Source organism: Scomber scombrus, chromosome 2, assembly GCF_963691925.1.
Source record: "Scomber scombrus chromosome 2, fScoSco1.1, whole genome shotgun sequence".
Taxonomy (NCBI): Eukaryota; Metazoa; Chordata; class Actinopteri; order Scombriformes; family Scombridae; genus Scomber; species Scomber scombrus.
Window position 1 is genome coordinate 4,920,814 of NC_084971.1, and position 21,670 is coordinate 4,942,483.

General features: G+C 39.8%; 1 protein-coding gene across 1 annotated transcript in view; it reads right to left on the bottom strand.

The window, feature by feature from the left end:
• Positions 1-21,670, bottom strand: part of rims1b (regulating synaptic membrane exocytosis 1b) — a 71,140-nt gene that overhangs the window by 10,092 nt on the left and 39,378 nt on the right. Inside the window, exons 7-25 of the mRNA XM_062440539.1 lie at positions 17,478-17,518; positions 17,171-17,281; positions 16,805-16,904; positions 14,326-14,449; positions 13,801-13,847; positions 13,496-13,611; positions 13,231-13,361; positions 12,889-13,060; positions 12,602-12,755; positions 12,317-12,370; positions 10,460-10,613; positions 9,109-9,231; positions 8,616-8,678; positions 8,007-8,084; positions 5,189-5,278; positions 2,482-2,559; positions 1,884-1,949; positions 1,238-1,357; positions 573-679 (exon numbers count right to left, since the gene is read on the bottom strand). Of these exons, the coding sequence (XP_062296523.1) occupies positions 573-679; positions 1,238-1,357; positions 1,884-1,949; positions 2,482-2,559; positions 5,189-5,278; positions 8,007-8,084; positions 8,616-8,678; positions 9,109-9,231; positions 10,460-10,613; positions 12,317-12,370; positions 12,602-12,755; positions 12,889-13,060; positions 13,231-13,361; positions 13,496-13,611; positions 13,801-13,847; positions 14,326-14,449; positions 16,805-16,904; positions 17,171-17,281; positions 17,478-17,518 (1,929 nt within the window). The remainder of the gene's footprint in view (positions 1-572; positions 680-1,237; positions 1,358-1,883; positions 1,950-2,481; positions 2,560-5,188; positions 5,279-8,006; positions 8,085-8,615; positions 8,679-9,108; positions 9,232-10,459; positions 10,614-12,316; positions 12,371-12,601; positions 12,756-12,888; positions 13,061-13,230; positions 13,362-13,495; positions 13,612-13,800; positions 13,848-14,325; positions 14,450-16,804; positions 16,905-17,170; positions 17,282-17,477; positions 17,519-21,670) is intronic.

Genomic DNA, 21,670 nt, shown 5'->3' on the forward strand with positions numbered 1-21,670 from the left:
TGAGTAAAATACTATTAAACTAAACTATTACCTATAGAGAATGGTAAGCAGCAAAAAAAAGTATTAAATATTGGTTTAAATCTTCACATTTTAGGGTTGTAATTTCAGTGATTGGTCAATATCTCACTAAACACTGTCCTTACATTAACTTTTATAATCCAGAAAAATGTTAAAATGTCGATACACTCACCTAAATTGCTTCAATTGTTAGTATATCTTAGTAGTGTATCTTTTCCTACATGTATGTTTCAAAGCTTTCACTGTGTAATTAGTATATAATATATTTAAAAAGCAAAAGGGAGTGTACATGAGACAATAGTTCTTTTTTGGTGACTAAAGCTTTAATTCAGTTGTAAAAGTCATCACTTGCTGTATTTATTTTATTTTAGTGGTGTGTGTTAAAAGATTTAACAGCCTCAGCTCAGCTCTGCCTACCAGTAAAACTAAATGTCATTTTCAGACACTAACTCAGCATATGTTATTTATTATAATCACAGATGACTAATGACTTCATTCTGCACCTCTGCACCCCCCCCCCTCCCCTCCCCTCCCCTTCCATAAACAGAACATACCTTGCTCTATGCTGCTGCTCTTTGCAGGGAGCTGCGGCAGCTGCCTGCCCCTGCGACCTGGTGAGGGAGTCCCAGTGGGAGAAGAGGGGCTGCCGTGATGGTGTGCTCTGACAGACGACAACGTGAAGACACAAAGAAACGGGGGAAGAAAAGAAGAAAATAATCACATATTACTATCAATCCATTCATCAGTAAATGAGGTGCGGCCCAAAACTTGAATCACAGAATGAAATAAAGTGGTGGCCAGCGTTAAAAGGTCAAAGGTCAAGTTGGAAGAGGAATGCATCACAATCACCGGTAAAGGTGCGGAAGAAGGAAAGGAGGAGCACTGAGTGTGTTTATATAGAGTATGCACAGTATTCCAGTATTTAGACATGTCCCAGCATTACATGTTAACATGGAGAGAGTACATTTATACAGTAAATATCTTTATATCTACAGCTTTATATCTACAGCTAAAATATTTAAATATCCACACAGCTCCCACATAAACGTCATACATCACTACTGAACAGCATTTGATGTCTAAAAGCTGAGCTGTAAGATGATTTTGGGACATGGTGTATACATGGAGTATGTGTGCATACTAGTGTGATATTACACTCAGTGTCACAGAGAGGAAATCAGCACACAGGGGGGAGTAGAGGCGTACTGCTGGGAATAGCATGCACCTGTCTGGCCGTGGCGAGTTAGTACAGGACCCTGCCAGGGCTGTCTGGCCAAAGGGCCTCAGTGGGCCCCCTCTCCCCCTACTGCCCCTCAGGATAGAGGTGGGCTGGATGCGACTGCCATCGGCAAATAAAAAGAAATAAAAAAAATATAAAATCTTAATACAGCAGAATGAAATCAGATGAAGATTAGAAACAAATGTTGCTCTTTTCGGGGGCCCTGTGTGTGTAATGCTGTTAGATCTGTGAAAAGAGGTTAAAGGAATAGTTTGACATTTTGGGAAACACACTTCATTGCTTTTTCTTCCAAAATAGAATAGAATATTCCTTTAATAAGTAGAGTTCTTGTAGTGAATGTGGCTTTACTCCCGCCATGTAAACCACCACCCTCACACTGAAACATCTACTGGAGACTGACAAAAGACTTCCAGTAGTGATGTGGAATCACACTACCAAAACAATTCAAAAGATGCACACAAATAAATTTAAAAAAATTGAGAAAATGTAAGGATAAAAATATGTAGTGTGTTCGTATTTTTCTTCATGGCAGAAAGCTTTGACAATAAAACACATATCATATTGCTCCAGAGAGAAGAAAAGAGGTGACAGTAATGAGAGGAGATGAACGAATGAATGATCTTACCTGTCACCCTCCAGGCTTTTTTTGCTGCCCCTTAGACAGTTCGGACTTGATGAATTGCTACACTGCCTGTTTTGACTAACAGTAGCCACACACAGAGAGAGAGGGAGAGGGAGAGAGAGAGAGAGAGAGAAAGAGAGGGGGGGACAAACACGAGATGGAGAATGGCAAATGGTAAAACTGAAAACTGAATATTGATATGTTGATATAATGTAAACAGCTCACATTGAGGCTTTACTTTGTGGTTTGTAAAAGAAAGCAATATTGCACATTCCGTGAACTTTTTTTTTTCTTTTCCATCAGCAAAGAAAAGTGCTTCCAAGCCAGAAGTGGAGAACAGGTGCACAGCAGAAAGAGCAGGTGCAGAGTAAAAGGAGGGATCACACAGCCTTAGATCACAAATATTTACAGGAAAAAGGGGGGAAAGATCTGTGCAGTGCTATCATCTACAGGATGAGCTATAGGCTACAGGATAGGCTCCAGAGTGTGTGTGTGTATGTGTGTGTGTGTGTGTGGGGGGGGGGGGGGGGGGGGGGGGGGGGTCAGGAGGGTATAAGCAGGAAAAGCAGCGCTTTAGCTTTAAAGTGGGCAGGCCTGGTACCTGTCTTCCTCAGGGGCCACATGTTCTACTAAGATCCTGGGTCTTGGGGGAGTCTTGCGGGGCAAAGAGTTGGAGCACCTAGAGGGGGTGGAGGGGAGGGAGGAGGGGGCATCCCGAGGTAGGAACAGTAGGAGAGGTTGTTAGTGAGTAAAGGGACAGTCGAGGAGGTGGAGGATTGTGTCAAAGCAGCAAAAATACAGCTGGAATTAACAACATTAATGATGACTGCTGTCCTATGAGGTGAGCCTAATCCAGCCCTGTGTTACACTGCATGGTCACTTACTGATGTGTCTTACTGGGACAATTAAAGGACAGGTTCACAATTTTTCAAATCTGTTTTAAAACAATAGTGTAGTGCCCAAAGGAACACTGAAATAGGTATTTTCTTGCTATAACCATTCCTCCTGTTCATACTGACCATTAGAAGTAGAGCCGGACCCATATATTGGTCAACCGATATTGGCCTATCACAGATATGCGCTGATATTTAAGTTATAAAGGCAGCATTTTATATATATACATACATACTTATTATTTTTTTTATTTTTTTATTTATAGTTATTTATAATTACTAAATTCACTGATGTGTAATGTAAATGTAAAATATCATGCCTACATTACATATCTTTGTCACAAGTGTTTGATAACCACATTTGACGGATTACTGCAAAAAAAGAAAGAAAGTGTGTTTATGTATATATTCTGTATATATAAGATTATCGGCCGATATATCGATTTCCCTAATATCGGTCTTGGTATAGGCCCCAAAAATCCAGTATTGGTCAGGCCCGAATTAGAAGATCCCTTCATAATACACTCACAATGTAAGTGATGGGGGCCGAAATCCGAAAATAAAAGTTAATCTGAAGCTAATATCCAGCTTCAGCGTTCATATGGACATCTGACTGCTGTTTTGAGATGGACTTGAAAAATTGCGAACCTGTCCTTTAATAGAATGGGGCCATCGTCATAATGTTATTATTCATACCTGTGCTTTTCCTGCTTCAACAAGCCAGAATGTCTGCTGTGAGCATGTAAATATGCTGGAACTAGTTTGACATTGTGGGAATACATTTTGGCTTCTCATCTTACTCTCCATATTTCTCAAAATACACGTCATGTGCACTTTATGTACATGTGTAGGCTCTATAACCTTGTCTGTCATTATTCAGACTGCCTCTGCTGGTGGAGTATACAGTGCTGGCTTATTTTCTGTCTTTGAAATTAAAGACAGACTGAGCAGCTCTCTTTTCTCCACTATAAATCATCTCCTGAAGCCACAATTACACCCCCCCCCCTCCCCCCCTCCCCAGGCTACAGAAGAGTAACAGCTTCAAGCTTCAGATCCAAGGTCAACAGCATTCACTCTCTAATGTCCTTTCTTTCCGTTACATTTAAATTTCCTCAAGTTAAACAGCAGCAAAACTGAAGCTCTCCTTGTTGGCACGTCACACCAGAATTCAATATATAACACCGAATCTCTTTTAATTGCACTGTTTCTCTGTCTCCTTCAGGACTGACTACTGCTATTGAAGTCTTGTCTATTCCCTACCTGCAGAACCTGATCACACCACAAACCTCTACCCACACCCTCAGATCTGCTAGCAGCTTACTTCTTCAGTCCTCCAGTACTAAGCTCCACACCATAGGGGATTGAGCCTTCTGCTCTCTGCTGCACCACAGCCATCCTAAACATCTAAGGGCAGCACAGACCCCAGACTCTTCTTAAAAAAAGACCTTTCTATTCAGGTAGTCTTTCTATTTCAGGTTAACTCTTAATACTATTTTCCTTAATGTGTGTGTTCTGTTATTAATACTATAGCACTTTGAGTTCCAATATACATGAAAAGTGAAGTACAAATTAACCCTTATATAGTGTTCAGGTTCAAATTAGACCCATTTTTACATTTGAGAGCTGTAAAAACACCATATACACATTTCTTTTTGCTGCACTTCTCCTAATGTGACCCACAGTATACAAAAATGGACATAAAATGCATCTTTTTAAAATTTTTGTGCAGGTGAGACACATTTTTGAATATATTTAACCTGTGTTTATCCCGAAAAAATCCATCCAAAAATCACCAAACATGTTGTTACATTCTTCATATTCTATAAAAATGTTCTCCTGGACCATAAAATAGTGATTTTAAATGTAATTGTTGCCCATAAATAAATAGATATATCTTTTCGCTGTCTGACAGCTTAATTACAGATTAATTAAACATTTGTTAATGACAGATGGGGAATTTATGAATTTGAATTGGTGTAGAGACTAATTATGAGTCAGAATATGAACAGTATGTAAGGGTTAACTGTATTATTATTATTATTATTATCATTAGTAGTAGTATCTGTTTCAGAGAGTGCACATTTTAAACAGCAGGTAGGTGTTTTATGTTATTTTATGTGTGGATGAGACACATGACATGAACTGGGGGTGAAGACATGCAGCATCCTAAACCCAAAAATGTTGAATCATTTAATCATCAGTCCAGAAAAATACTGCTTTACATTCTGTGAAGACAACTTCAAGTGTCTATGATTATTGTTTCTGTATGCATTTTTATAATAAGTTATAATAATGTCATAATGTGTGCAAATGTGCAATAACATTCACTTGATCCATTTAACATGTGTGAATGAATGTGAGTTGGTGTGCACACAGGCATGTTTTCTTCTTTTTGTTCCTTTTTTTTTTTAATACCTGTCTCTGTCAGGAGAGTGAAAGTTGGTGTCTGGTCTCAGACAAGTGGTGCTGGCACTCCTCACTCTGTCCAACGATGGCTGCAGGTCGCTGCACCGCCACAGCGTGGCAGCAGAGAGAGGTAAAGAAGGGTAGAAACAGAGATGGAGACATGATGTACAAGGACAGACGATGACGGGAAGGAGAGATGGTTTAGAATGTGAGAAAATGAGAACAAAAAAAAAAAGGTAGCGAGTGGGAAGCGGATAAAAGAAAAAACAGATAAAGTCCGAAAAAGAAGGATTATATGAGAGGTAATGTGAAAAAAGAGAGGCAGGAGTAGATGGAGAGAAAGAGGGAGAGACAAAGAGAGAATAAGGAAGGCCATCAGACAGTGCAGTAACATGTAATGGCTCTGATGCTGTATCTCCATTTATCATAGCCAGTCATTCCTCGCGGCCATACACTGTGAGACCACTCAAATGGAAGGTTGGTGGGTTGCCATGGGAACCAGGTCTAAGTGGAAAAGGGGACTGCTTGCAAGTGTGTATTGAGGGGAAAGTGAATGAGTGAGGAGAGGAGAGCAGCCGGCGCTCACTGTACTCTCAGCTGCATATGCTCACAGCTGTATGTTTGTGGTGTGTGACGTCATGCTGCTCTGTGACAACAGTTGCTTTCAACAGATGGTTGGCTGCGTGCCATCGCATGACATTGCAAATAATGTTTCCAGGCCAAATGCCTCGCACGGATGCAACGAGGGCTTAGGAGTTTAGTGGTTGTTTAATGCTCTGCGTTTGCCAGTACATGCTTAAGCCTCTGTGGTGCGTTGTCACCCGAAAAAAAAAAAAAAAAAAAAAAAGGAGGAAAGAGAATGTGTCGGGGGGCGAAGGGAAGGATGAGGGGGAGGAAGAGGAGGTGCGTGAAGTGGGTGTGTGCTTACCTAACCGTGACCTCATCAGTGAACCTGAGCACACGGTGTGTAAGGATGCTACGAGGCATGGTGCCGCCCCCTTCTTGCCTGTGGGGCGGCTTGCTCTTTAGGCATGCGGGAAGGGTGGAGCTGTACGCCAGAGCCCCGCCCACGATAGGCGGGAGTAGACCCGCGTGCAAAAAAGGAAGGCAAAGGAAAAAGAAAAATGACACATGCAGCTGACAGAAATAAGCAGAGACAAAGTAGGTGAAGGTGGAGGGGGAGGGGGAGGGGGAGGAGGACGGGAGGGGGCACAAAGCTTCATGCATAATGATCAGGAGGCAAAGAAGCAACATTTATATTATGGTGCAACATAAAATATGGTTTCCTTCCTCAACTCCCTGTTCACAGTCTACATTAAAGCTGTGGATGGTGGTGGTGGTGATCACCGGAAACACCACCCGGACTAAATGAACACACTAGATGAATTGCATTCTGCTGTGACATCACAGCGAGGAATTCATTATGTAAGAGTATAGAGAGAGTTCCTCCTGCTCTCCCTGTGGATTGACCCCCCCCCCACACACACGCATATGGGGAGATTACATGTAATGCACATTATATAACACAATCTAAAGATCTAAAGCCGTCGAGACTGCAAGTGACGAGAAAACCCGAGCTACATCTATCAAATGTATAGGAGTGCCACAGGATGGATTAAAGCAGAACAAAGAGAAATGGAGGATATTGCTTATCTGTCTGGTGGTCATGTGGCGAGGGATGAGATATTACAGTAAATCTGACAGATGATTATGTGTTTTTAATGCTGCTACAGAGGTAGCGAAAAGAGAATGGATGTGTATTCTACGTGTAAATGTACTCTGAGTGATCTGGTGCAAATTATACACAACAGCTGATGTTAAGAGACAACATTAGTTTTACATGATGAGCTCATTAACTGCAACTCACAGATTCTTTACATTACTGCATAAGTTTTAGACTGATTACCAGGCAGGCGTTATTAACCACTGAGTTATAGAGGGTACTGCAGTGATTTAGTATTGCACTTTTATAGTCAAATATGGCGCAGCATGGGTAAAGATATCCTGACTTTTGGTCTCAAATATGGGTCAAGCAAACTATATCTTCTAGTTTTAGGCTTTTAGTCATAAATGCGTAGCCTCCTTTAAAGCCACAGAAGACATTAAACAACTGTTATCCAGATGTTGTAGCTCTCCTTAAGTGTCTACATTTATGCCAGCAGCTCTGTTTGGCTGTATTTGGCCACAGTGGTGCGTTGAGCTAAATGCTAACATCAGCATGCTAACATGGTCACATTTAAAGGGCTAATATGGTGATGTTAAGCGGTTATGTTTGCCATGTTCAGCATTAGCTGCGTGCTAGCATGCTAATTAGCACTAAACACACAAGGACAGATGAGTTTTTTCAAATCATTTTTTTAGTGATTTTTTTAATCACGTGGGGAAAATGAATGTCTGTGGCAAATTTCATGATAGTCCATCTAATTGCTATTCAGTCTTGAAACAAACATCTGTCTTGGCAAATGTCAGAGAGTGACGTTAAAAGTCTATATTGATATATAGACATATGTGTGATTTGTATTTAATGGGCTACAACATGTGAAAGGAAAGGTATGTTTCTTTAAGGACTCAAAGATACAGTACAGAAGGGAAAAAGCAACACATACTATTAAATTAGTTAAAGCAGCACCATGACAAAGCAACTAAGCACACACTCTGACCATAGCAAGCACAAGCAGCACAGTGGTGTGAGACACACGTGGACATTTATTGCGTCGAACACTGGCGCAACAAAATGGCCCACCAACTCCACAAGTGAGTCTGGGAAAGCTGGACGGGAAACAGAAAAAGTGGTACACGAGGATTGCCTTTCACGCTAAAGGCTTACCTGTAAATGTCTTTATGGATACCGTTTACTAACAGGGGCATTTTGGGGGGGAGTGTGTTGCTGTATCTACCTACGCCCCTGGTCGTGTGGGTGCAGATCATGCACGTAAAGCCAGACAAGGGGGGAAAAAAAACAAAAAAAACAAGGTGGGAAAAGTATACAACTGCTGAGAGACACCACATCAAATGCAAAAAAATAAAAGGAATTAATCAAAAAGAGCTTTGCCTTCTTTGAGGTCAGCCACCGAGCGCTTCTCTAATCCCCTCACAGAGTGATCGTGTGTGTTTTTTATGAGACAATAGAGAATGCCTTTGAGTCGGACATGAATTTATGAGTGTGCGACTACTTGACGCTGATGTGACACGATATTTGTGTTCATGCAGTTGTGAAAAAGCAGACATACACGGCTACAGTACGTACAATACATTCAAGATCATCGACAGACTGCGTTTGCATTGAGAACACCAACGATAAGTGTGTTAAAATGAAGTTGTTAAAGTATAGTGAGGATGGAAATGATGATAAAATGACACATAGTATTAAAATAAAGCGGAATGGTAGTTGTTGTCTTTTTTTTGTTTTTTTTAGGTTTTTTTTTTTTCTTTTTACCTGTTTGTGTGCAGGCACTCGGCACTCCCGCCCCGGATAGACCTGTGCATCTCCAGGACCTCACTGTCATTGCCATGACGATGGGTGAACAAATGAAAAAAAACCCGAGAAAACACAACAGAAGAGGATGGCAACTCAGACAGGTAAGTGAATTTATGAATGAGAGAAACCAGGAAATCATAATTCTGAGATTTCAAGTCAAGTCTGCATTCAAAAAATACAGAATGATACAACAAACTTAGTATGTTGCAATCACTAGTTTCACACTGTTAGTAGTATTAGTAGACATTAGTTTTTTTTTTAAAAGCACATTATGCACACTTATCAACCAAAACAAGAGTCAAGTGCTCACTAAATAGCCTACTGAAGGAACTACAAGGAGCACTGAGCCAATGTGTGTGCATCTTGTTCTTTGTCATATTTTTATTTTTTTTTAACTTAAACACAGCCTCATTCCCCTTGTCCCTCTCCAGAGACCCCAATAACAGGTTACCTGTCCTCAGAGTACTCGTAGTCCGAGTCACCGGAGCGCTGATGCTCCAAGTGGGAGTCGTGGTAGCGGGAGGGGGAGGGGGAGTGGGAGTGGGGGCGGTTCTGGTGGATCTCATCCAGACTCCTGATGGAAGCAATAAAAAGTATGACATAGTTAGGAATCAGTAAAAAAATATCTTTATTTAGAGTTTGTATTTTGGGCAATCCAAGAATGAGAATGTAATTAGAATTATGTGACCTACAGGGAACACACCTGTACAAAATGACAGTTTTTTGGGAAAAACTGTGGTAAAAAATAATTAGTCTTTGATAATTCTCTGGTATTGGACAGCAATGATCAAGTTTTTACTATAGTATAGACACAGTAATAAATTCGCAGAAAAAAATATTTATAGTCAATTGTTAAGATATCACAGTATAGACTCTATACTGTGATATCTTAACAATTGACTATAAATATTTTTTTTCTCACATGTTAATATTGTTTGTATGTTTTGTACGTATCGTTTTTGTTTTGTAGGTTTTTGTACTCTTGCAATAAAGAAAAAATCATGATGGGCCAGTCTGTCCATTTAAAAAAAAAAAAAATTCTGTTAATTTTATGTTGTATGCTGTAGAAATAAAATGTATTTGTATTATTATTATTATTATTATCTCTGCAGGATATTTCACTGATGGACAATGAAATTCAGCAAAAGCAACACATGTGTGATGTGTGTGACATGGAAGAATAAATAAATAGATACTACGTAGAAAAATAGTGAATTAATGTTGTCGGTTGAATTACGTCTGACAATCCTGTGCATTTAAATCAGGGGTGTATCATCTCAGGGTTGTTCAAGTTCCAACTCACATAGTTTAACAATGGTGACCCAAAGCTAAACATGTTAATATGTCAGGATGATAATCGCAGTGACGTTAACATATTTCTAGCTGTCAGATTGAATTAATAACATTGTCACACTAACAGCCATAAGCAAAGATTTGTAGCTTTGGTCATGATTTAGCCATAAAGCAGTAATATTAAAAAGCTTAAACACATGTTAACAAGCTGCTCTGATTCCCTGACACACATAATAGTATTGTATAGTATAATAGTAGTATAACACAATACCATGAACACTCACACTGACCACACATCCTTTTTTCTGCTGATGAATAAGCAAAATTGTCTGATGTTAAATTACCTGTAAACAGCACTGAGATCATTAAAAGTAATCATTTATTGATCGTATGGCGCTTATAAACTATGTTGTACTTGATACTGACTGACTGCTGGTATATTGTCACCACAGACAACACACTCTCCGATGACAGTTCATCATCAGGTAGTGCTGCCAGGCGATGCTGACCTTTGCATGGGCACGTGTGCGGGTCGTGACCTCGCCCTGCAGGAGTCTTCTCTGTGAGGAGACACCGAGCGGGAGCGGTGCTGGACGGTTCGCTGCTGCTCGGGCACAGCCAGAGTACTGCCTCGCTCTCTCTCCCTCGAGTTACGCTCTGCATCTGCGTACACATACACACAAGGGCAAAAAAGCAAAATTGACACACACACACACACACGCATATACATATAGGCATTAGTCGTGTGCTCTTTGATAAGGATGCACCAGTTGTGAGCGTTGTACTACTAACTACCACTACAGATGCCATTCTCTTACAGGCTGTAGAACATCACGTCAGGATGTTTTACAGGCAAATGACCAGCTAGCAAACAGGTTAGCCAGTCATATGAGCTATCCTGAGTAGCTGACTGTTTCCGCAATGTTTCTTGTCAGACCTGCAGCCTTAAAAAAATGGTTTAACCTACATGGAGTGCCAGATGAGAAGAGAGATCAGACTTTTAACTCAGGGATATTTAACCATTGCAGAGGCAAAGAAGGTGGTGTGGAAAATAGGAAAGATATGAAACGGTAAAGATCAAACAACAAAAGCATTACTAAGGTTGATATTCTTGCTACAGGTATGTTCATGACTCAAAAATGTGAAAAAGGTGTGGATAGATAGATGATTTTACGACATTTTTGGCCCTCCGCATTACAAAACTCATCAATCAGATATGGCATGGTTTTGTGAAAAAGTTATTTTAGGTGTCCAGAGCTCTAAAGTAAAAGCAATGTTAATCTTCTCCATATGAAACAGCATTTGGAATTATTCCCAGGCCTGGATGGGCATCAAACTCTTACGACTCTGACGCTGAATTTACCACAATTCAGTTTCAGATTCTGGGTAAAGATATTAATTTATTTGGTTTTGAATTCACTACAGCTCTGATTCTCTACGTCTGACACCCTGTGATTGACCTGTTTGTCCATAGCAACAGCAGCAGAGGTTCATAAGTGTTACAGAATATTAACAGTATTATATTTTGAACCACTCATCATGACATATGATTATATGTATGCCTGTTTGGCAAAATGTGGAAGTTTCTGGAAATGGAGAATTCACACTGGGGAAAAATACTTCTGAAACCAGCACCTACTATCTTTATCTATTTACAGTATCAAAAAAATCTAATCATTTCCTGATTGTGTATACTTTCTGACACTCATGAGGCTATCCTCAATCATCTGGCATTTAAAAAGGCGAAAATGAACTACAAAAATCCATTAATATCTTAAAACAGGCAGGCCTACCTTTTACTGACAGGAAATGAAGCCACAGCAGAAACAGTCAAACAACAAAGCAGTTGTAGTGACTCTACTTGCCAGATAATACACAAATTTAGCTTCTACTGTACATTGTGTCCTTTCAGTGAAGTCAGCGAGATCGGGGCAGGACTAGACACATGCAGGAGAATGGCAGGAGACTTAGTGGAATGGTGTGAACTACTGTAGCTCTACAGTCTTACATGCACTCAGTGCTTGAAGTGTTTCTACGGCCCAGCAGAAGAGGAGAAACTGTTCACTGCAGCCTCAGTGAAATACAGTACACTGCTAAACAGCAGCAGTATAAAGGCTGTGCACCACAATACTGCAATTCGAAATCAGCAGCAGTAGCAATATGATGAGTTGCTGCTGATACAGCAAAGATTAATTATTTCAATTTGGGTGCAATTAGTTCTAAAACATACAGTGGAGCCAAAAGGAGGTTGGAAGGTTTGGGGGAAAACAGTTGGAAGGAGGATGCAAGAAGATGCTCTCTCACCCAGTGCTGGACGCCTACAGGCTACTACAAGGAAATGCTCAGTAACCATGCCCCCCACCCACCTTTAGTTACTATCAAACCATCATCAAACTCTGTATCAATGATGCGATGAGACCCTGCACACGCACACACACGTACACATAACACACACACACAGGAGAGGGTAAGGTCGAGAGGTTCTGTGCATCCGTCTCCCGCACTGAGAGACGAAAAATAGAAAGCTCAGTAAAGGAAAAAGTTAGTAACTACACACTCAAACTTAATGTAGGTTCACAGAACACACACATATATATATATATATATATACATATAATTTATGTACATATACTGTGTATAGAAGGACATACTCTGTAGTTTCTTGCTGGGGCTGTCTCCATGGACATGTCTGCGTGGGAGGTACGGAGAAGGCTGTGGCAGAGGTATAGAGGACACGTCATGCGTCTGGAGTTTATACCAATGAGGAATGTCGTCCAGCAAGGCGGTCTCCAACTCTATCAGGATCTGAGAGACCACAAAGAGGGTGATGGTAGACACATTATCTATGGTTTAAGTCATGTGTTTTTAAAATCTCTTAGGCCTTTTGGTGTCATTAGACCAGTGCGAAAATAGTGTTTGGACATGGTGTGTCGCCCACCTCGCCCAGAAATTCGCTTTCCTCCTCCTGGACCCTGGGCTGGTCCCAGACAGTGATCTCTAGCATGCGTTCTCGGAAGTCCCGTCTGTGAACGTGGGAATATAAGAAGGTCTGGTTCCACTTGGGCTCGGCGCTCTTCTTCACTGTTTTAGTCCGTCGTTTACTCTTATCACTAGAACAGGAGTGAGAAGAGTTAAGATTATGAGAGGGAAGCACGTCTCTCAACATAATCCTAAAGACAGTATTTCTTTTTAATGGCAAGGATGGATAGTGGTACATTTATGGTAATGAAGATGCTCTCCATGAAGTGGTACTCATGAAAGGGACCAACAGTGATCTCACCTTCTATCAGGCAGGAAGTACATCTTGACATAGGGGTTCCGAGGTCGTCCGTCTGGTCGGGGTGGCAGGTCTATGGCTTGAAGGACGTTGACGATCAACTGATGGCCCACTTTGTCGTACCACAGTTTCACCTGTAACAATTTGTGAAGCAAATGAACCTCTATTCACATCTATACACATCAACAAAGGGGTTATATACAGCACTTCATCCCCAAATCTCCAATGCATCCCCTTGCCCCTTCTCCATTCTCTTCCAGGTACTCACAGAGAGCTGTCCAGGCAATACCACAGGAAGGTCTCTGAGGGTCCCGGGGCTAGTAGGGGACATTACTGATATAGAGGGACGGTCCATTTTCTGTGACTCGAAGGAACTGGAGCCTGCTGAAAAATGGAACGCACAACAGATGTTGTTATAAACCATTAGAAAAGGAACTACCGAGATTAGGAAGAAGAAGCATTACGTCAAGTCTAGAGTCTCTCGTTTCTCTCCAGAAGCTACTTACATAGACAATAAACCCTGGTAATAACATAGAGTATATTGGCAATAAAGCTGCCCATATAACCACTTACTAGATTCTAGAGGAGGGTGGGATGACTCTGGGATTCTTGGGATGTCTCTGTGAAAAACAAAAGATAATTGATGAACCTGAAATTGACTATACATACAACAAGCAACATGACATATACAGACAGAATCAGGACTTCAGTGAACATTCATCTTTGAAAAATGAATGGGTAGCAGGCTCATGTCAACCAACAGTTAAATGGTAGAAGAGCAAGCAGTCAATCAAATGCACATTTACATATTAAACATAGTGGGTAGAAAAGGAGAAAAAGGATAACTGGAATGAGGGATATTTGTCTTGGATGCCAAGGATTTTGGGGAAGGCATGAGGGGAGGGGGTTCCACCCAACCAAATCAACGCTACTTACTGATATGCTCTATACACTTTTCTCAAGAAGTTTTTGGACATTATTCGGTTGATAGAGCTTTTAGATAAAGGAAGGAGACATATCGAAAGTATCTGTCAGAAAGAAAATTAAAGCCATCACTCAGGTACTTTTCATGATAATTATTACATATGTTTATCTTACCCGATAGGTCTTGAAACAACAATCTCCACTTGAGGCTCAGCCTTGGATTCAAGGATAATGTTGTACACTTCTTTCTTGGTTGCTCCTGGCAACGACTTCCCATTCCACTGCAAAACCTCGTCACCTGCAATCAAGAAGGCCAACATACATGGTGATAGCCTGAGGATCATTATTGTATCTGCTGACAAAGACTAAAGTAAAGAAAGTGCTCTCCAAGAATTATACTTCTTAAAGTCAAACTGACATTTGAATTCTCCTCACTGTTTTGTGTATGGAAATATAAACTATAGATACAGCAGCTAGGTAGAATATTTTTCTTTCATAAGAGGTTAAAATTGTGTTTATGGAAACCGCTTCTTAGCTTCTTAGCTTCATGTTTCTCTTTGGGTCTTTTCCATTGCAACTGAGCATGGAAGCCACATAAGCTATGAACGTAGATGTGAAATGTTTTCCCACTTTTCTAACAAGTGTATTCAGGTTAAGTGATTTAAGTCATCTAGCCTTTACAACATTCAACATTTTGGAGGACTTTCCTGGTCTGAAATTTGATTTCACTTGGAAAGTGGAAGCTAACAAACTATGCTCCAATCCAATCCACTTTATTTAAAAAAAAAAAAAAAAAAGCACTGCTAGGCTAAATAGCTTCAACTCAGAAAGTCGACATTCCACGTGGGACGTGGAAGTTGGTTTGCTTGGCTTGTCAATATAAAGGCAGATTCCCAGAAGACAGCACTGAAATTGATGACTCAGTTTGTGTTGATATCGTGTGAATAAAAGTAACGTCAAATGGCAAACGTTATCAACTAGGTTAAAATGAAGAGAAACTGTTCTCTCCTCTGATTGGCTGGTTGCTAGCTTCCTCTTTCCATGTGGAATACAAACTTAAAAGCACAGTGGATCCTCCATAATGTTTAATATTGTGAAGAGATAAAGGATATTATGAACTATCTTTTGTGTCCAACCGCAAAGACATTGCACCAATCGTATTACTGATACTGGCATTGTCAGTCAGTTCTTCAAATTCATGCCACCTAGATAGCAATACTGTAGCCAGACATATCACTGTAAAAAATTAACTACATTTAAAATCCTTGTGTACAAAATATACACTACCGGTCAAAAGTTTTAGAACACCCCAATTTTTCCAGTTTTTTATTGAAAATCAAGCAGTTCAAGTCCAATGAATAGCTCGAAATAGTACAAAGGTAAGTGGTGAACTGCCAGAGGTTAAAAAAAAAAAGGTAAGGTTACCCAAAACTAAAAAATAATGTACATTTCAGAATTATAAAAAATGGCCCTTTTCAGGGAACAAGAAATGGGTTAACAACTTAAAGCTGTTCTGCAGCAATGGAGGTTGATCAAGCCTTGAAAGTTGGTGCTACAAATTCCTACAGATGTCCCAACTCTTCTTGATTACTTACAACCCCCTCTGTCTGCATAAAAGCAGTGTTGGAACACACTGTGGTACCATACCCTTGTGAGCACTATTTGAACAGTATTGTACTGCAGAAAGTAGTGTGTTGCTATAAAAATGGCAAGAAAAAGGCAATTAACAATAGAAGAGAGACAGACCATCATAAAACTTAAAAATGTAGGGGTTTCCTACAGAGACATTGCAAAGAAAGTCAAGGTGTCAGTGAGTACAGTTTCCTTTCCCCATCAAAAAAGAACTCAGAAACAGGGGGAAACTCTGAAAGGAAGAGGTCTGGCAGACCCAAAGTCACAACAAATCAGAAGACAAGTTTCTGAGAGTCAACAGCTTGCATGATAGGCGGCTCACAGGACAACAGCTTCAAGCACAGCTTAATAGTGGTCATAGTAAGCAAGTCTCAGTTTCAACTGTGAAGAGAACACTTCCAGTTGCAGGTTTGACAGGTCGAACTGACGTCTATATGAGTCTAACTTCATATAGACGTCAGAATAAGAAGAAGAGGCTTGCCTGGGCCATGAAACACCACCAATGGACTACTGAAGACTGGAAGAAGGTGTTATGGACTGATGAATCAAAATTTGAAATCTTCGGTTCATCATGCAGGATTTTTATACGCCGTCGAGTAGGTGAAAGGATGGTTCCTCAGTTCTTGAGTTGGGAATAACTTTCTGTAGAATATTTGATTTCCATTGTAGAAAGAATGCCACGAGTGTGTTCAGCTGTTATATCTGACAAAGGTGGCTACTTTGATGAGTCAAAAGTTTAGAATATATTTTCGTTTATAAACTGATTCCATGATTTCTTTTTTAATCTCAATTGTTTATTTGTTCTATGCTTTCATTTCAGAGTACAATGAGACATTAAACTGCATAATTTTCAATAAAAAACTGGAAAAATTGGGGTGTTCTAAAACTTTTGACCGGTAGTGTATATCATTTCAGTTCGACATTAAAAGTCAGCTTCATCATTATACTGTTATTAGCTAGTATATACACAAAGTACTACAGCATCATCTGCATAGAAACAATATGTTGAAGGGATTCACACCTGCTCGTAGGTGTCCCACGACATCTGCTAGGCTGCCTTTCTTGACTTTGGTGATGAAGGCCCCAAGTCTCCCTGTCTCTGTCATCTTCCCTCCTACCACCTGCACACAAAGGTGAGACAGGAGAATGGAAAGAAAAAGAGGTGCACGTTAGCAGGGATAATGACATTTTGGTGTCTTGGAAAACTCTTCAGCATACAATATCTCTCAATAGAACATAGCTTTAGGAGACATTAGGAATTCCTAACATTATTTGTTTTCACTGTCAATTCTCCTCATGTAGTATTCCACTAAATCTAAAACAGACAAACTAATTATTTATAGGTTTGGTTTGACACATGTCTTAATGTAAATGATTTCCTGCTTACTTTTAGGCCGAGGAGGGAGCCAGCTTCTCGGGGCATGGCAGACCTCTTGCTTAGAGTGATGCGCCCGATCAGGTGATCGCCCTCTTTGGATGGCTGCCATGTAACTGGATGCTACAAGGGCAGGAGATAGTGAGTAGAGTTATGAGGCAGAGACAGAAGTAAGGACGACCTGGAGTGGCACATGATTGCTGTTGGCTCAGTCTTTCTTTCATGTTTTGCATGTGAGAGCTACAGGTAGGTGTATGTGAATTGATGATCAGGGCATAATACAAAAACTGTGGATCTGTCATGTTTTGTTGAAACTTACATGCCACACTGTAGGATCTAGTGGATGACAATCCCAGTCACCTGCAGGGAGACAGAGAAAGATTGAAGGAAAATAGTTACCGTATGTACAATAAACTCATATCATGCTCTAAGGTCTGCGGACCCCACTTTGAGAATCACTGGAAATAAATTGCTATAAATTGCTTGCCCCAAGCTGCGCAATAAAACAAGTACACCTTAGGACAAAGGCAGCTAATACACTGAGAGCTGTACCTCTCTGAATTGAGAGACATTGAGTCACAGCTATTGGATAGATTGTGTTCCTGTGAGCAATTTGATTGTTTTGGTTCACTATCCGTGAGAAGAGAACATTTCAGAGGACTTTCTGTTCTGCAAGGAGGAGCCTGGGAGGTCAATGGGAGCAAAATTGAAATGTTTTTCTGTTTATTACCATAAAACAGGACTGAAGTATTTGTGTAGGTTGAAAGAATAGAATACAAATGGTTCCAATGCCATCTAAGAGTAATGGTAGTATGGTAGTAAGTCTGTGATTCAATAGTGTTATGATTATAATTGGGTCTTGGAAAAATGTCTACTCTGATGAAAGACTGAGTAAGATATGTCTCTAATGAGACAAGAGAAAGATTGGGAAACAGCTTGTTGTCAGGCAATGTTGTCAGGGTGTCACATCCCAATCATCAATTCATTTGTTTTAAGTTTTGTCATAGAAACTACTATCTGTGGCATCCTGGATAAGACATTTCATTGGTCTATCTTCCCTAACTGTTCATCTTGCCCTCCTCACACACTGAACATTTTGATACACATTGTATGAGATTGTCCCTCAGGGCTGACTGCTATGTCCGAAGCCAAGCAGCTTATTGCTTGATGATGGACATCTCCACAAACTTTGACACTAAAACACTGGCTCAACTCTACTGGAACGTATGTCACATGGACTCCTTGGATATATTCAGCTACTTCTAACACTGTTTGTTCATGGTGAGATAGAATAGGATTTGCTACTTACTCATCAACAATTACTGTTTTTATCCATCATTGTTGTTTATTTCTATTATTTTCCTTAATTTTTCGTATTTATACTTCCAGAACCTTTTCTTTTATGTCCCATGCAGGAGAGTTTGGATGGGACTTGGGGATTGTTGAATGACCAAAAAAAAAAAATCTATTATTAATACATTAACATAATAACAAAGGAACGGGTTGTATTTAAGGAATTTATGCAAATTTAAAAATACATTTCTGAAACAATAAAATTCTATCTATAAATTTCTATGATGTAATGGAATTTACTCACATACATAATATGTGTACACAAGACTTCTACATAGTTGAAAGTAAAAGAGCCATAAAGAAATAAAAGTTATAGACTAAGTGTATTGAGAAAAGGCAATGAGCCGATATGAAAAAAGGAAAAAAACAACTTCATTTATAGTCATAGCAAGTCACTTTGCTTCAAGCTGGCTTGTCACAAACTCATGCAAGAGCCTGGCCAGGGGAAGAGACACCAGTGACTGTCAGTGTATCCCAGCTCTCATTAACGCTGACAGATGGTCGGCTCGAGTACAGGAAGTTATAGTAACTGGCCCAGCATCTGACCAGAACAGCCTGCGAGATTCATGGCCACTATTCCACCTCAGGAATAAAACAACAGCATGATGATGACAGACAGGGATTTAAAGGTCCTCTGGGGACTTTGAGGAACTTCACTGCTAAGGTAAGTGAAATGTGTGTGCCTGGCACAGAGTGAGGCCACTGATTCAACTAGATTTTATGGCAAAGGAAAACAGGAAGAAAGTGAAAGGAGCAAAAAAAAGAACATCCACTGCTGTTTGTCAAAAAACATTTGCATCAATATTCACTGAAAACCAAATCGAAAATGACTGCTCTGTCCGATAGGTTAGCCAATAAGACCATGGGTGATGAAGATGGTGAAAGTCAGAAAAGTCTGAGTAGACATGACTGTAGTGCTGCTAATTGGAAATCTGAAAGTCCACTGGGAATGCTTGAGAGGATAAATGTTGACTCCACACTTTGAACTGCTGAACAGGCATTTTTGGTTTTTGGAGGATGAACAGATTACAAAATCTGGGCTGCTCTTCTAAATGATGCTACATCAAAGCATCAGCTCTTTGCAGGTATTAACGTAGTATTGTTCTTGATAAATACTGTTTGTGTGTGCATACTAGCGTGCGTGCATGCGCGCGTGTGTGTGTGTGTGTGTGTCCTCCTCCACTGCTCCATCTGCTACTTCACCAATTGCTGGCACAAAAATGCACAAAATCCCACACACAGCCTCTAACTTCATATATAGAGAAATTTCTACATCACATGATATTGAACTCCCATCAACCCTCCTCCTCCACATAACCTCAATAATGCCTCAATACCAACATGTGCTAATTTGGTGTAAGCTTTTGTCTTCGGTTTTAACGTAATTTATGATATAACACAACTGAGTTCTGAGTTGAATTTATTCTAAGCAAACCAAACTAAACCAGGTATATGAATTATGATATCAAGCTAGACTAAGAAAATAAATCAAATCAACTTAAACACCTTCACACAACATTGGTGTGTGCCTCACAAAGACAGAAAAGTAAAATAAACAACACCATAAAAATCAACAGGTGGGGATCATGACAGACCAAAGGTCATGGTTTGTATCTTGGAAAAATTGAAAGGCTTGTGTTAGCAAATGTTTTCATTCATTCATTGCATGCAAAATGATTTTTTTGTCAGTGCACACACTCTTGTGCCATAAAGTAGCAGTAAATGTCACTCTGCATTCATGTGTGAATAAGAGAGAATCTTTTGCAAACATTATAGTTCTTGATGAGGATAATTTGGCATTAAAGTAAATGGAAGATATATTGTACTGTAAGAGTGAGACTGCTGTTCTTAACAGTAGTATTGTTGCAATATAGCTTACTGTGAAGAGGGAAGAAATCCTGCACCATCTTTGATTCTGCATGGTTTTTATTGACTTGAAACTGGAAGAGATTTTCCTTGGTTGGAGTCATTTGTGTTGTTTGATACTTTGTACCTGCCTGATGTCATTTTTTCCTACCTGAAAAGTTATTAAGATAACTGCCTACCATCATCCACCGAGTATGTATTTTCAATGTACTCTTAACTTTTGAGTTTTATTAACCCCAGAGACTGAGTCAGAGACTCAAGACTACTGTAAGATTTACTCCAAAAAAGATTGATAGCAGAAAAAAAATAAAAACATCAGTTCTGAGCATCAGACGTCACATTTGCACCGATGTATAACATTGCTGAAAAGGCAGACAACACATTTTCCATGCACACTGAATCAAAAAGCTGTACTGTATCATTCTTTGTGGAATGTTAAAGTAATTCTGGTAAATGCAGGAATATTTCATACAGGCAGACTACACACAATAGTGAATGAAACTGGGACCAAGTGTCATCCCCAACAAAAGACTTCCCCTTCCATTTCCTCAAAACCATTACCACTTTATTGTTTTTCTTTACACCACGGAAGTAACCCAATTACTCTGAATCAGTCCCTGCTTCCATTTTACTTCAAACACTGACTCAAAACTGCTGTGTCATTAAAGCCCCATTCTGAAAGATTCACTGATATATATATGGAGGGGTGCAGTTTATTTGGCAGAATGTGAAACCACAATATAAACACTGTTTTACAGTAATCTTGAGGAGAATCGACTGTTTGTGCATGAAAATTACATAACATCCTCGTATACATCACGTCAGTTTTATGATGGGTATTTAAATGTCAAAGCTTGTAATCCAAGCAATGTGCACGCATAACATCAAACCTCAATTCATGTATGCTGCATTAAATCCATTTATTGTAAAACCCATTCACTTGTCAAATATAGTTGACTGACTGAATAAAAATAACACTAACATTTACAACATAATGCCCAAGTCAAAAAAGGTATTCAACCTCACAATGAGTTATTATTGTATACCACATGGCGTAGAAGTACTTTTACTCTTTTTTACTTATCTCATCACAGCTTTGTTATTGGGTGCACTTATTTATTACCTCATTTTTTAACTTTAACTGGCTTAAATAAAGTCCAATGGGGCAATCACTGGGACTATTGGGTTGAGACTGCCTGCGACCGCTTTGAGAAGTTGGGCGGCGCACCGTTATAACTGAGCATCATCACCATCTGCACCAGTCATTTAATTGTGAGGTCTTCATACTATTAC